This window comes from Astyanax mexicanus, chromosome 11 (genome assembly GCF_023375975.1).
Source record: "Astyanax mexicanus isolate ESR-SI-001 chromosome 11, AstMex3_surface, whole genome shotgun sequence".
NCBI lineage: Eukaryota > Metazoa > Chordata > Actinopteri > Characiformes > Acestrorhamphidae > Astyanax > Astyanax mexicanus.
In genome coordinates this window covers 8,813,491-8,828,201 of record NC_064418.1, presented here as the reverse complement: position 1 = coordinate 8,828,201, position 14,711 = coordinate 8,813,491, and the positions used below count along the sequence as shown (strand labels likewise).

The 14,711-nt window shown below is 37.2% G+C and overlaps 1 protein-coding gene across 1 annotated transcript in view; it reads left to right on the top strand.

Annotated features, from left to right (window-relative positions):
* Positions 1 to 14,711, top strand: part of slc49a4 (solute carrier family 49 member 4) — a 70,665-nt gene that overhangs the window by 4,689 nt on the left and 51,265 nt on the right. The window contains exon 2 of the mRNA XM_007227926.4: positions 3,179 to 3,272. Coding sequence (XP_007227988.2) covers positions 3,179 to 3,272 — 94 coding nt within the window. The remainder of the gene's footprint in view (positions 1 to 3,178; positions 3,273 to 14,711) is intronic.

The following is a 14,711-nucleotide window of genomic DNA, read 5'->3' as shown; positions in this document are numbered from 1 at the left end:
AGCTAACAAAGCTAACAAACACAGAACCTAAACTAAATATATGACTCATACTAAACATCTATATATTTTCTCAAAATATTTATTTGCAAGCTTTTTGAATAAGATAAAGAGCATGGATGAATCTCAAACATTTTAGATAAACTTTGATCACTAAAATCACTAAAAATGATTTAAAACCTGTTTTTTTTTTGTTTATATTAGATTTAAAGTACATTGTGCTGTGTTCTAAACCACAATAACTTTTCTGAGCCCAGAGGCATTTTTAGGTGTTTGTTGACACGGATGAGATTGATTCCAATGCAGTGTAACCTAATCTAGCATCTTTTATTTTGCATTCAGTTTAGAGTTTTAAAATCTAAACTTTGATGGACCACTAAAACTGCCCTTTTGTAAAACAAATTAAAAATAATAATAATATCACATAAAGCTGTTAACTACACGCTAATATTTTTTTGCAATAATGATATTCTTGGTGATATGACAAAACAATGAAAAATAGCTTTTGGTAACGTGTAGTAGGGCTGGGTAATATCTTCATATTTTTTATATGAAAGGCAATTAGCGATTATATCATAAATCTCAATGTATTTTGACCTCATAAGGTACTAACAAAAAATACACTTCTGGGAACAGAACTACTTGAGAAAAATTCTAGATATGGAAAGATATATTGGCTCTGTATTGATATCTACAAACTGGGTGAAGAGAAAGGCGAATGGTCAAAGCTAACGGGAACACTACATAGTCAAAAGAAACCATATTGTCTCATTTAATATAAAAAAAACATGGTGTTAATTCTTATAAATGTGATCAATGGTCAAACAGCAAGTATACCATAGCAACTGCAGGTCCATCACTGATAATCAGTAAATTTTGCGTTTAATTTGGAAGTCAAGGGACCAGAGTCTGGAGGAAGAGTGGAGAGACACACAGTCCAAGCTGCTTGAGGTCTAGTGTGAAGTTTCCACAATCAGTGATGGTTCAATGGAGATGTGTATTTAATTTTCCTGCAGGACTTGGCACACTGCCCACTTAAATAATATTCTAATTTTCTGAGATATTGACTTTGGGTTTTCATTGGCTGTAAGCCATAATCAACAATAAAATAAATAAATGCTTAAAATTGTGCTTTCAGACCTCAGCTGTAATAAATAAAAGGGTAAGGTGCAGTAACATCACAGCATGGTGATGTCGGTCATGTTGGTCAACCAGCATGGTCAAACTTGGACATACTGGTGGTCTAGCTTTGGTCGGGGTGGTCATGTTTGAAGATCCGCCAGCTTTGACCAGCTTGGTGTGGGGGCATGGTTATATGCGTATATAAACCATAGGTCATAGGCTTTTTTGACTTTGTCTGCTGGTGCATTGTTTGTTTTAGGTTCAAAGTGTTAGGAACGATTTAATTCACAATTAATTCCCAACAAAAACAGGAGAATTATCCTATGTCCTAATTAACCTATACCAGGGGTCATCAATAGGCGATGTGGCCTGCAAGCACGAAGCATCTTGCCCATGAGGTTGTTTGAACTATAATGAACGATAATGAAAAAAAAAATACGTAAAATGCTTCTCTGGTGAGCTTTTATTTACATTCCTCCCCTTTCTCTCTGTGTGACTTTAGTTCTCATTTGTCTGCCCATTCTTGGGCTCCCTATCTCCTTATAAGTGCGTTTTTATTTTTATTTTATTTTATTTTATTTTTATTAAATTACCGTTTACGACACGGGTTCGATCCTGCGTGAGGCGCGGTGTGTTTATTTATTATTTTTTTCCTTTCTTCTTTGGTTTAGATGCTTTGAGATCAAATGTTCTGCAGTTGGGTTCAACAACCCTCTGGGCTGGAGAGCTACTAGTCTGTAGCGCTCCATCCCATTACACTTCATTTTCCAAAATAGTTTTTTTTTTTGTGGCCTGCAATGTAATGGCTTGGAAAATATCTGGCCCTTAACTTAATTGCTGACCCCTGGCCTATATAAATACAAATCAGCTATACAAGTACAGTTTTAGTTTAAATCTGAACTTTCTATTTGTAATGGCAGGGCTTTCTCTGCCTGTGGAGGAACTGTGGAGGAACTGAAACTGCTGCAGTATCTGTTTCAAGCTTCCCTTAAATGATGGTCATGTGAATTGCATTGGGAAAGGACAGGTGGGGAAGGAATTGAGTTAGACAGGAAACGCTGCTCATGTTTTAAACATTTCTCTTGGCCTTTCGCTACAGAAGCGCGGGCACATCACTGCGGCATATCTTAACTGAATGTTTAGTCTATCACAAGGACACATCAGGACATCTCCAGATTGCATTTAACATCGTATTGATTAGCCTGTATGGAAAAGTTCACTTTTAAAATTGAAATGCCTGAAAGGTTATTTGGAGCGATGCCATAGAACCATTTTTGTAATATATTATTTTAAATATATTCAAAGAATTTATTACAAAGAGGTGCGAGTGTGAAGAATGTTTTTCGAAAGTTATTCTTAGACAGAAGAGTCTCTGCATTTAAACACGCGTTCCATTCATGCCTGGAAGCGCATTGGTGGACTCCAATGGTTGTTCCTGCATAACCAACCACTGGTGTTATCCACTACGCCATCCGTTGGATTAGTTTAACATGACAGAATTGCTTACCATGAGTGACTATGCATATGTACAGTGGCTTGCAAAAGTATTCATACCTCTTTGAATTTTGATTCACCTTACAATCACAAACTTAAATGTATTTTCATCACAAAGTAGCAAATAATTGTAAAGTTGTACACTTTACACAACAGGTGTATTTATACTGAGACTAAATTACACACAGATGGACTCTATTAACTGATTAGGACCAATCAATGACTTCTGAAAGCAATTGATTGCACTGGATTTTATTTAGGGGGTTCAAAACAAAGGGGTCTGAATATATTGCACATTTGTCACACTATCTAGATTTTTTTAGTTTATTAAAATTTTGAAAACCATGTTTTATTTTCGTTCACTATATTATTTCCGTTCCGCTTCACAATTATGTGCTACTTTGTGTTGGTATATAATTTAAAATAGCAATAAAATACATTTATGTTTTTGGTTGCAAGCTATTGTATTCATTCTGAAACTATAAAATGACTGTAAATCAGTGTTTATGGTTAAATATGCATAAACCTGCTGATTAACTGTTTCCCCTCTTGTCTTGTGGTGCAGGGTTGAGGGCCTCTCTGCTGCTAGCAGCGTTCCTCATGGTGCTGGGTGCTGCCCTGAGGATCATTCCCCTCACTGACCTACAACTGAGACGCTGGTAAGACTCCAATCCACAGCGCGCCATTTCACCCTGCATTTCATTCCAAAGAATCATTTTTAAAAGGGCCAAGCTGTTTTCAGACCTCGTCTTGGACGGATTTCAGTTCTGTTTAAATAGCACATTCTGTTTTGCCCTTGGCTTCTGAGGCGTGATGAGATTTGTGTCGTAGGGTGAAATATTGTAATGTCTAAAAACGTTGTGTTTCTAAAAAATGCACTTTTATTTGCTGCCATGTAATGTGCTTGGAAAAGTGAAGATAAAGCACACACTAGACCGAACAATCACATTTTTCACATTTATACACAATTGTAGGCTTTAGATTTTTAGAGTTAATGTCTGGTAGGGTTTAAGATTCTGCAGGTGAACAGGGTTTAAAACTATTTGTATGATTTATTAAAGGCGATTGGGCTGTGGTGAGTGATTTAAGTGCAGCTGCTTTGGGCTTTTGATCTGAAGGATAATGTTTTATGGTTTCTGCTATAAAAATAGTCTTTATATTGACATCCAGGGGTGAGTTTCCCAAAAAGATGCATAACAACAGATATTTCATTAATTAGTTACGTTAGGCCTAGTCTCAGACTACATATCTCTTACAGTGCTGAATCTCCATCATATATAGTACAGGACTAAACTTAATCCCTGTCTGGGAAACTGCTCTTCTGTAAACAAGGTTTTAAGAAAGCTGGAAAGCCGTAGTAATGGGCAAGCTGGCTATTTTCCTCCTGAACAGGTAATCACTGAGCTTCAGTAAGGTTCACTAACCAAATCTAGGTAATTTTTCGCCACCACAAGCATAGTAGTATTAGCTAGCATTTGCGATAGCTAGCTAAAGTGATCTGAATATGCTGGTTAAAGTTGTCATTCTACATCTTGATAACGAGAACCTATATCAGTGACAATGGATGGACAGACCAGCTTGCAACTAAAGTGACAGAATTATACAACAGAAACCGAAAGTTACTCTCTATATTAAGTAGTTACTCCATTAACTCCAGAGTGTTTTGTTTTAAGAGCAGTTGGCTTTGTTTTTAAGGGTAATGGACTCATCTTTGGCTAACAGAGTTGTATAAAATCCATATGTATGTTCGTTTATAATGTACAAACATTAAACATTGTGTAAATGTGTAAACATTTGCTTAATAGCTTATGACTCGAGTATGACTTGCCGTTGCTTGCCATTGTGTGTCAATTTGGCAACCCGTGTGAGCTTTGCGTCATTAGGGAAGGGCCGGGAGGTTCAGACATCTATATCCCAATGTTTAGAAATTGCACTGCTGTAGCCATTGAACTACTCTCATAGACAAAGTAATGCCAGATTTAAAGCTTTTTTAAAGTACATGTCAGACCAACAGCAATTGAGCAATATTTTAAGCTGATTATTTGAAAGAGAATCATATTTATTGCTAGAATGCAACTGCAAAGGATTTAGGATAACAGTCATGTTTTACCTTTAAGAGTTTTCATTCACTTTTCATTTATGCCCGAGTGGTTAGCAATGCAGCTCGATGGATACCTTTTTATTTTCTACTTAGCATTTTAATGTCCTAGGAAGGCTGTCTAAACAGTGCAATTCAAATAGCTAAAGTCATAAAACGCACATTAAACTGCTGCATATATGTTTTTTATTGTTAATTTAGAGGCTGAGAGGCGAAGGGCTCATCGTGTTTGATTAGGCTTCGTGTTGCCCAAGTTGCAGGTTTTTTTTTTTTTAACTGTGACATTTCATAAAGCCAAAGAAGGTTTTAGAGAATGTTGTTTATCCAGAATTTATTCCTCATTGATGTTTTTCACTTGTGTCTGTGGATTTATCCAGAGAATATAGAAGGTTTTTACAAGCACTGCGACTAGTGGGAACATTATATACCCTCATGAATACAAAAATCTCTCTTTCTTTCTTTTCTCGTAGAAGTAATTGCCCGTCTGATGAAGGATCAGGCAAGGTTATCGGAGTGACTTTGAATACAGGAAGTAATTTCATTAGACCTGCTGCTGTTAATCCGCCATGTATTTCTTATTATATTTAACACGAGCTCATTTCTGGTGATGTGAAGCTACTTTAAAAGATATGAGCTGAGAGCAGGAATCTTATTTCTGTAATGAGAAGTATGAAACAGTGGTTAGTGTGGGATTATTGAATGTCGTTTGATTTTGAGCTCATGCTGCTTTAGATTAGCAGATAATCAGTGTACATTGAATGTTTTATGCGTGTCATTGTTTTGTTGTCATTGTTTTCATGGCAGTATTATGATTATATGATGATAATAGGATGGAGAGGGGTTTGTTGAACTGAGGAGAGCAGAAATACGTGCTATAAATAATGAATTATTAATAAACTGTTGTGCAGGAGTTCTATACTGTGAGAACTGTACAAGGACAACAATGCTATGCTTTGGTGGGCACTAGAAAATCTAGGTTTTTGTAAAAGTTTGTGGTGTTTTCTTGGAAACTGGAACTTAATTGTCAGTCATGTGCTTAGAGTTCAAACCAACAAAAAAGAAATTTACGGGAATAACTGTATTCCTGTTATTGAATTTCTTTAAGCAGTAAAATAAACAGCTAGCAGGCTTTATGTGTCATAAGTTTCTATGTAGAAAACACAATTTGCTGTTGCTTTTATTGGATTAAAGTACAAATAATTTTGCCTATACAATGGCTTTACCGCTAATGCCAATAAGGTTAAAGGGTAAAAACAAAAATCCATCTGTTTTTTTGTGAATCAGCTGGAAGTGTTGAAAGAGGTGTCCGGAATCAGATGCTTTAATGAGTCGTTTGGATGCTCCTCCCTTATTGTGACATCACAATAAGAAAAACTGCATAGAATCACCCTGGCTCTACCCCTCACCCTTCAACCTCCATCAGAACACCACCCACATCCGCAGATGAGGGAGATGTAAATACTTTCAAATAATTATTTTATTGCTTCTATCGTAGTTAAGCGTGAACTTGTTTAGTTTGTTCTGTTATGCTATTTAGCAAAGTTAACACTAACGTACAGTAAACGTTCAGCGTAAACATGGGGCGTTTTTCATGCATCTTGGCATCATGTTCTCCTCCACCAGTCTTACACACTGCTTTCAACTTTATGCCACTCCTGGTGCAAAAATTCAAGCAGTTCAGCATAGTGATATACAGATTTACAAGAACACAGCAGCATTATTTTGCCCTATACAGACTGATTTAGGCCTAAACAAATGTGGGCAGCAGATGCCAACATTTGTTTTTATTATAAAATATGGTTTTGCCATGGGTGTATAGTGTCATAGTGTCAAGTGATTTATTGTGCGTAGTGTTCTACATTGTATTATTGTAATGTTTCTGCCGCACTTTATTCTCATATATATATATATATATATATATATATATATATATATATATATATATATATATATATATATATATATATATATAGTGCAAAACATGTAGACTTTAGCATAACTTTAACATCCCCCTCCACCTTCAGATATTCATCAGAACTGCATTATGCAGCACTGTATCAGTATCTGGTAAGGGAATGGACTGACAGTTTCATATTAGTTCAGACACTTTATAATTCACACACAGCAGATCAGTTTTACAGTTTTTTCTTTTTTTTCCTCACACTGAAGGTGTTATTTTAACTATAAACTCTGAATTTATGTAGTGTGTTTTTAAGCCTATGATTCAGCCTGCGGGATTATATATATATATATCCCCACGCAGAGGTGTTGAAATATTTCAGCATGAACAGCATGTCTTGTGACAGTATGTTATTGGAGACACTAATCCTCCGTTTTTTTTTTTTTTTACTTATTAATATTAAAATGGAAACAAAAAAGCTGCCAACCGAGACAAAGGCAAGGCCTGTTTTCATCCACCAGTAGGTGTCAGCACTTGCATTGAGAATTATCTGAGTGGTCTTCAGCCTCCAGAGATGATGGGAAGGAAGGTTTGCTGTCTGCCATCCTTTGCCTGTCTCTGAAGTAATGAACATCTGTACTGAAACATCAAGAGCTTTGGTAAAGGAGATTGATTCCGATTGCAGCTACGCTATGAGTTACCCTGCTGCAGGGATCACTGTCAGAGAGTTCAAGAGCATCACAGAAACCATCAAACTGTGCCTTTTATATCAAAACGCTGAGCACTCTGGAACGGATGGCTGTTAGCTTAGCCCAGAAAGTGAAAGGATTCCTTGTTGGCAGATGGATGAGCATGTTTTTGAAAGGATAAATGTGTGTGTAAGGCAAGCCCTTCATGTTTCATAATCTCAAGATTAGGGCTGCACAATATATCGTTTAAGCTTCGTCATCGTGATGTGCGCATGCACAATAGTCACATCGCAGGACAATTAAATCAAACAAGTCTCATGTTGCAATCTTTTGGCTTGACACAAGAAGTAGATACACAGCGCTGTCTCTGTGTCTGTGTGAGTGACAGGCTGCTGCTGCCTGAGAAGCACGAGGGGGAGGGAGGGGGAGTTGGCGTAAACATGAGGTAACTGCATGGCCTCCACATGGCTGGGCACGTGCTTGTAAACACATTGGCTGACAGCCTGTTGAACGCTGTGCACCTTATTTGGGCACAGTTTTGCGCAGATATTTCCAGTTACAGTCGAAATCACGCTTTTAATCTCAGAAAAAAGACTCTTATTTACCTTTATTATCATTATTATTTAAAAGGCCATTTAAGTGCCTGCTAAAGGGGTGATTATTGTTGTTTTGCAGTGATTGGCTGACTCTAAAGCGCTGACTCAGCTCTCGGTCGATCTGGATCTCTGACGTTAGACAGCATGAGTAGGGACAGACTTAGTGACATCACTTGTCCTGCGTTGTTTAATATTCTAATATATATCGTCAAAAAAAACAAAAAAACATTGCAATGTCAAACTTTTCCAAAAACCTGTGATAAAGTATTTTAATGAAACTATCTGATGGTGATTGATGCGGTGCAGTGGAATAGATACCACCACTACCTCCCAGTGAGTTACCTCATCGTGTGGGAGACAGGGGTTCAATTCCCTGGCTTGGGGAGTGTACTGCACTACACCAATAAAAATCATTGGACAAGACTCCTAACACTACATTGACGCACCACTGTAATAGGAATAACCTTGTAAGTTGCTCTGGATATTAGCATCAGCTCAATGCCATAAATGTAAATGTAATGGTGGTAGATTTTGTAAAGACCTTAGGCTTTTCAATATGAGATGTATCATATGAGATGATACAGGGGTTATGATATAAGACATCACAGTGTATTGCAATGCTTTAAGCCATGATTAGAATAATAGAGCTGCAATGATAAGTCGGTATTATCGATTATAAAAAATTGTCGACTCTCAAATGTTCATTGTCGACTAATCATCAATTAATAGCACTACAGAAATTACTGGGGACAAAAACACAATGTTATAGACGGGTAACACTCAACTCGGCCAGCATCTCCAAGAGTGTTCAATCACAACAGATTTCACATTTGCTCACTAAATATCAGCACTTTCACCATTCGAAGAACAGCGCTCTGGACATTTGAAGACCATTTAAATCCCATGTCTTCTATCAGCTGTTTCTATCATTTTGAACCAATAGAGAAAGCTAGAAACACACAGCAAGCAGAGAGGGAGGGCATGGCAGAAATTACTGTTGACTAATCGCTTAATCTGAAAAATAATCGACAGATTAGGCAACTACTAAAAAAATCATTGGTTGCAGCCCTAGATTAGAATAGGTTTTTCCCTGTTTTCCACAGTTTTTCCCCAGGGATTTAAAGCTGATCCTTCCAATAGAGCCTTTGTTAAACAGGCCAGGAATCACAATGTTGGAACTGCCATTGCTGAACCTGCTTTGGTTTGATAGGGATGTCACATTCAAAGAACAATGGCAGAAATAATTGTTGACTAATCGATTAATCTGAAAAATAATTGTCCGATTAGTCGACTACTAAAATAATTGTTAGTTGTAGCCCTAGATTAGAATAGAGTTTTTGTTGGCACGTTTGTTAGTTTTTTATTGTAGTTATGTAATTGCTTTATCGTTGCAAGCAAGACAAAAATACATTAAGGTTATTTTACATAATAAAAATGTTGGTGCTATTCTAACCTACCTGTCTGTCTGTCTATCTGTCTGTCTTGCTGGCAGAGGATTTTGAGGCGTAGTTTTCCGCAGAGGGGGTGTGAGAGAACATCCATTATTGTGATGGCCTCTGATTGGTAATGCCAGTGATTGCTCTCAAATCAAAGCAGATTGTGATTGTCAGGACAAATGTATGCAAATAGCCTGCAGAGCCTCTGATTAAAGGGGGCTGCTTGGGTGCTGTGGTCGAATTCCTGATTATTTCGGCCATAGTGTGTCAGCAGGAACATCTGCAGCCCTGCCAAACGTATTTCCATGGCATCACGAGTGCCATGACTTCATCAGAGCATAGGAAAACGTCCAGCCATTACAGCCGTTGTGCACCTGGCAGCCCAACAGAAGTCAACCCTGTTGGACGGACTGTTTTTCCCCAGCGGTTTAAAGCCGATCGCGCCGTCAGAGCCTTTGTTAAACAGGCCAGCAGCACGAGTACGAAGCTCAAAATTTCACAATGTTGAAACCGCCACCGCTGAACCTGCTCTGGTTTCGATAGGGATGTCTGATGGTACGAACGGTTACGCGCATGCAGGTGCTTTGTAAAGGAATATAGAGAAGTCGGTGTGAAGCCTTTTGCCGGGTGCTTTGTTGCAGAGCCGTGCCGACTGGTATTTGAGATCAGATTGCATACGCTGAGCCAGTCATACAGGCTATTAGAGTGGAGAATTGGACACATTCTGTCAGAGGGCTGTTTAATCAGTGTATTGAGACTCCCTCTGCCACTGCTTATCGATATTTGTTAAGTTAATAATCTCTGTCCAAATTGCAGAGCTCTCCTTCCCTTCTTTCAGCTGTTCCTCAGCCTCCCTCCCTATATCTGAGTTACACATATGCATCAGCTAGAGATGTATAGTAACAATATAGAAATACTTTACTATTGTACTTAAAGGTACAGTATTAAATGCTGTATCTACACTCGTTTGGAGTATTTTTTTATATCAGTACTGTACTTAAGTAGTACTAAAATACTGTATCTGTGTCTATTGGAATATTATTTTTTAACTTCACTACTGTACTTAAGTACTAAAAGGCTGTATCTGCACTCTATTGGAGTATTATTTTTAATCCATTACTGTATTTAAGTATTACTAAAATGCTATATCTGCACTCTATTGTAGCATTATTTTACTTCACTACTGTACTAAAATGCTGTATCTGTATCTACTGGAGTATTATTTTTACCACACTACTCTACTTAAGTACTAAAATACTGTAGCTGTATCTACTGGATTGTGATTTTTACTTCACTACTGTACTTAAGTACTAAAATTCTGTATCTGTATCTACTGGAGTATTATTTTTACCACACTACTCTACTTAAGTACTAAAATTCTGTATCTGTATCTACTGGATTATTATTTTTACTTCACTACTTTACTTAAATACTAAAATGCTGTGTCTGTCTTTACTGGAGTATTAGTTTGGGGCTTGTAAAACTAAGCTAAGTTAAGTAAACAAAACTGTTTTCTAAAAAAAAAAATGTTATCATTATTATGGCAATATTAGCTAGAGGTTCCTCCCACATACACGTTAAACATACACGTTAAACACGCGAACTACAGTCTAGTATACTCACCTTTGAACGGAGAAAGAGCTAGGGCTTAGTGCGGTGAGCAGCTAAAGCTAACACTGTTCTAAACTGAAACTCCTGTTTAACACTATACTTGAGTGGAGTGGCTTTACTGCTTCTTACAAGCTGACTGGTAACATTCATACATTAGGAGCAACTGATTATAAGACGCACTGAAGAGTTTTGCGAAATGTAAAGGATTTTACATGTGCCTTTAGTGCAAAAAATACCAAACTTTAGTCTTTTTGCTTAAGTGTGGAGCTTAAATAACACTTCAACTTCTAATCAAATCACTTTTTTTTTGCCAGAGTACTTGTACTTCTTCTCAAGTCTGGGTCTCTAGTACTTCATACATGTCTGGCATCAGCTGATCCTGAGGACAGATCACACAGCAGGGCTTCAGGTCACCCGTGAGCAACTTTTTGCCTCCAGTAATTAGAACGGCAGTGAATTAGCGCAGTGAATGGAACTCATTGGCCCCTGCCTCGATCCAGTGGGTGAAATCTGATGTTATCATTATCTGGCTTCACGCCAGCTTTAGCATAATTTTCTTATTCTTTCACGCAGTAGTTGGCAACAGTCTTCAAGTCGTAATGATCAGCTTTGGGTTTGGGATTTGGAATCAGCTGCGATCCAATTATGAGCTACGTGTGCGGCGTCGCAATGAAGCCTGCCGTTAATGCAAATGTGCTGGGATTCTGCTTATTCAGAGCGAGCTCAGTCTCCGTCTCCATCCAGCTCCCGAAACAAAGCCTTGCCACTTGCCTATTTCATTACGGAAACTGTCCGGGAGGGGGGTTTAGCGTGAACACCAACATCACAGTCGCTAGATTAAAATTGAATAGCATATTAGGTAGGATTTGAAAACCTATCACAGTAGGAAAGTCAGATCAAAACATGAAATAACAAAGAAACACAGAAGAGAGAGAGAGAGAGGGACACAGGCTTTTTTTAAAAGGATTTTAAGGAGTAGATCAGAGCTTTGTATTGATCCCTCTTGTAGGGAAAGGTACGTCTTTGTCTACTGCTAAAGATTTAGTCTTCACCTGTGAGGTGAGATGGTAAGATTATATCAAAAGTCACATCAAAAGCCCTGCTGGATTCACTGTGAGGTTTCACTGTTGTATGGCTGGAATTAGGGCAGCACGATATTGGAAAAAAATGATATTGCAATAGTTTTTTGTTTGTTTTTTGATGAAAGAATAAATAATGGGTTATTGGGCTATAAGGTCAAATGGGTATTTCAGAAATAAATCATTATTGAGCCATTTAATTCAGACTACATTGTGATATTAAAAAACATAGGAAAACATAGGTCACTAGGGGTGTATTTTTATCATACATTGATTCTTACGTACAGAAAAAACTCTTTACAGGCCGTCTATAGGAACGTGCAAAAACCTATAGCCAAAAGTTTACAGGCGATTTGCCACAGACACTTTAGCTGTACATTATTCTTATTAGAAAATTGCTAAGTGTAATGCTAAATGTAGCTAAGCTAAATGTATGGCTCAGTTTAGCGAGTGAAAATGACTCGCAGGTGAAAGTAAACAGTGGGTAAATTAGCTAATGAATGAATTTTTAGAGCTTTACTTTATTCAGAGCTTTATTATTTGTTCAAAAGATCAGTAAAACAAGTTCTGTTTATAGTAGCTAGTTGTTTCTCTTGTGTAAATAACTGTCAAGATGTCAAGATGTTTTTAAGTCCTGCTGTGAGGAAACTCAAATTGCATTACCCACATGCAGCAACAGAGGGAGCTCTTCATGCTGCAGACTCTGCCCACATGTTATATAAAGAGGCTGGAGGTAGAGTAAGGTAGAGGTCCACTGTAAACGCACACACAACGAACTACCTCTTGGGCCTGGCTGTGCTAACTTTTGGATTTCCTTGTCCTAAAAAAACATAAACAGGGTTTGTATGGTCATGAAATTTGAAAATAGCAATTTCCAAAATAAGTTAAGTTTTGGAAAAATAAAAATACCCGGAAAGTTTTGGAAAAGTCATGGAAATTAGGTCTACAAATCTTTGTGTTACAGTTTATTAGTGGAGAAAAACTAATTTGAGCTAACAAATATATTAATTCAGTAATTAACCCTACAAAATGGAGCTCTCAGGATCTGACACACATTTTACTATTAAAGCTTGTGTTTCAGATTCATTTTAGGCCTATTGTAATTAATTTTTATTTATTTATTCATAGTTTTAGTTACTTTTTGGTTTCATTGTCCATGTCTGCACTGATGTTTTGGTCATGACAAAAATTGTATGGTCATGAAGATTTGCCTTGAAAGCATGGAAAATTCATTAAAAAATCATGGAAATGTATTGGTAAAAAAGTGTGTATGAACCATGCATTAAGGAGTTTAAATTAACCTAGGAATTTTATTTCTTGTGTTACACATCGATATCTTTATATCCAGCTGCATTATTGCACCTCATATTTTGTTTGTCCATATTGTACACCCCTACTGATATATCAGCTTCACTATCTACTATAACCTGCCTCTGGTAAATATGCCATGAAAAATCAGAACCATGTGAATTTTGCTTTCGGATCAATCAGCGAAAAAGTTGTAACAATTAATTAAATTTGCTTTATGCTACATTTCATATCCTGCGATGGGACTATTGCGATTACAATGCTTAACCAATATATTGTGCAGCCCTAGCTGAAATTGCTTATCTCCAGGTTTAGTAAGGAAACATGAGGTTTTAAATCTAGGGCAACTCCCACCACAAAGGAAATAGCAATATGTGCAGCTTTTTCACCAACTACAGCTTTTTTTGGCCTTGAAATCGTGCTGTTATTTCCTGACTTGAGCCGACATAAGATTTGGATCCAGACCTAACCCAACTCTCACTTGTATCTCTATTTTTGTATTTGCAGCTTTATCAGCGCCTCTAAACATAGTGTGAAAACACTCAGTTACAACAATACAGCTATTAAAAAGCTTTTTTTTGGTTTTCTATTTTTCAGCATTTTGGCACCAAAACCAAAGGTTCAGTGTCAGTATTGTTTTTATGCGACTTGAGAAACTTCAGCTCAACATGCGGGAGTGCATTGTGTCCATGTTATGCAAGTAGCCGCTCGTAACAATAGGGGAAGGATGCAACAATGAGGAGAAAACAATGTTTGACAATCCAGACAATGAATTATCCAATCAGAACACACTCCGATGCATCAAATGAGTCAGAAAGCATCTTGTGGAGAGGATGTTCTGTCCTTCATGTTGACCATTTTCTTATAAAGATATTGTATTAGTTATTGAATTGAAAACAGAAAAATAACACTTAGTCCAGAAATGTCAAAAACTGTAAGAAACACCTGGGAAAATGCCAACCTGCCATTTGCAGCTTGTACAGGACAAATTGTACAGGAATATAAGCGAATAGACTGTTATACAGCTTTTATATGCAAACCTCTTTCTTCGATTCAGCTTCTCAGATGGACTTGGAACTTAGTTAGGCTATTAAGTGCGTTTAGGCGAGTTTAATGTAGTTTGAAGAAAAGTAAAACAGAAATAAATTCAGACTGAAACCCATTAAAAGTGTGAGATGCAGTGAGAAATTTGAAGCTGTCCAGAGCCCATCAAAAAAAGTTGAGAAATGATGTGAATAAAAAATATTTCCAACTATTGAATCTGTTCAAGTCAGGATATGCTATTTCTTTATCATTACTGGTCTATTTGGTCCCCAATATCCCCAATCATTAATATTAAATGCATTATGGACTTCCTTAATAGACAAGATCTGCTCTTACC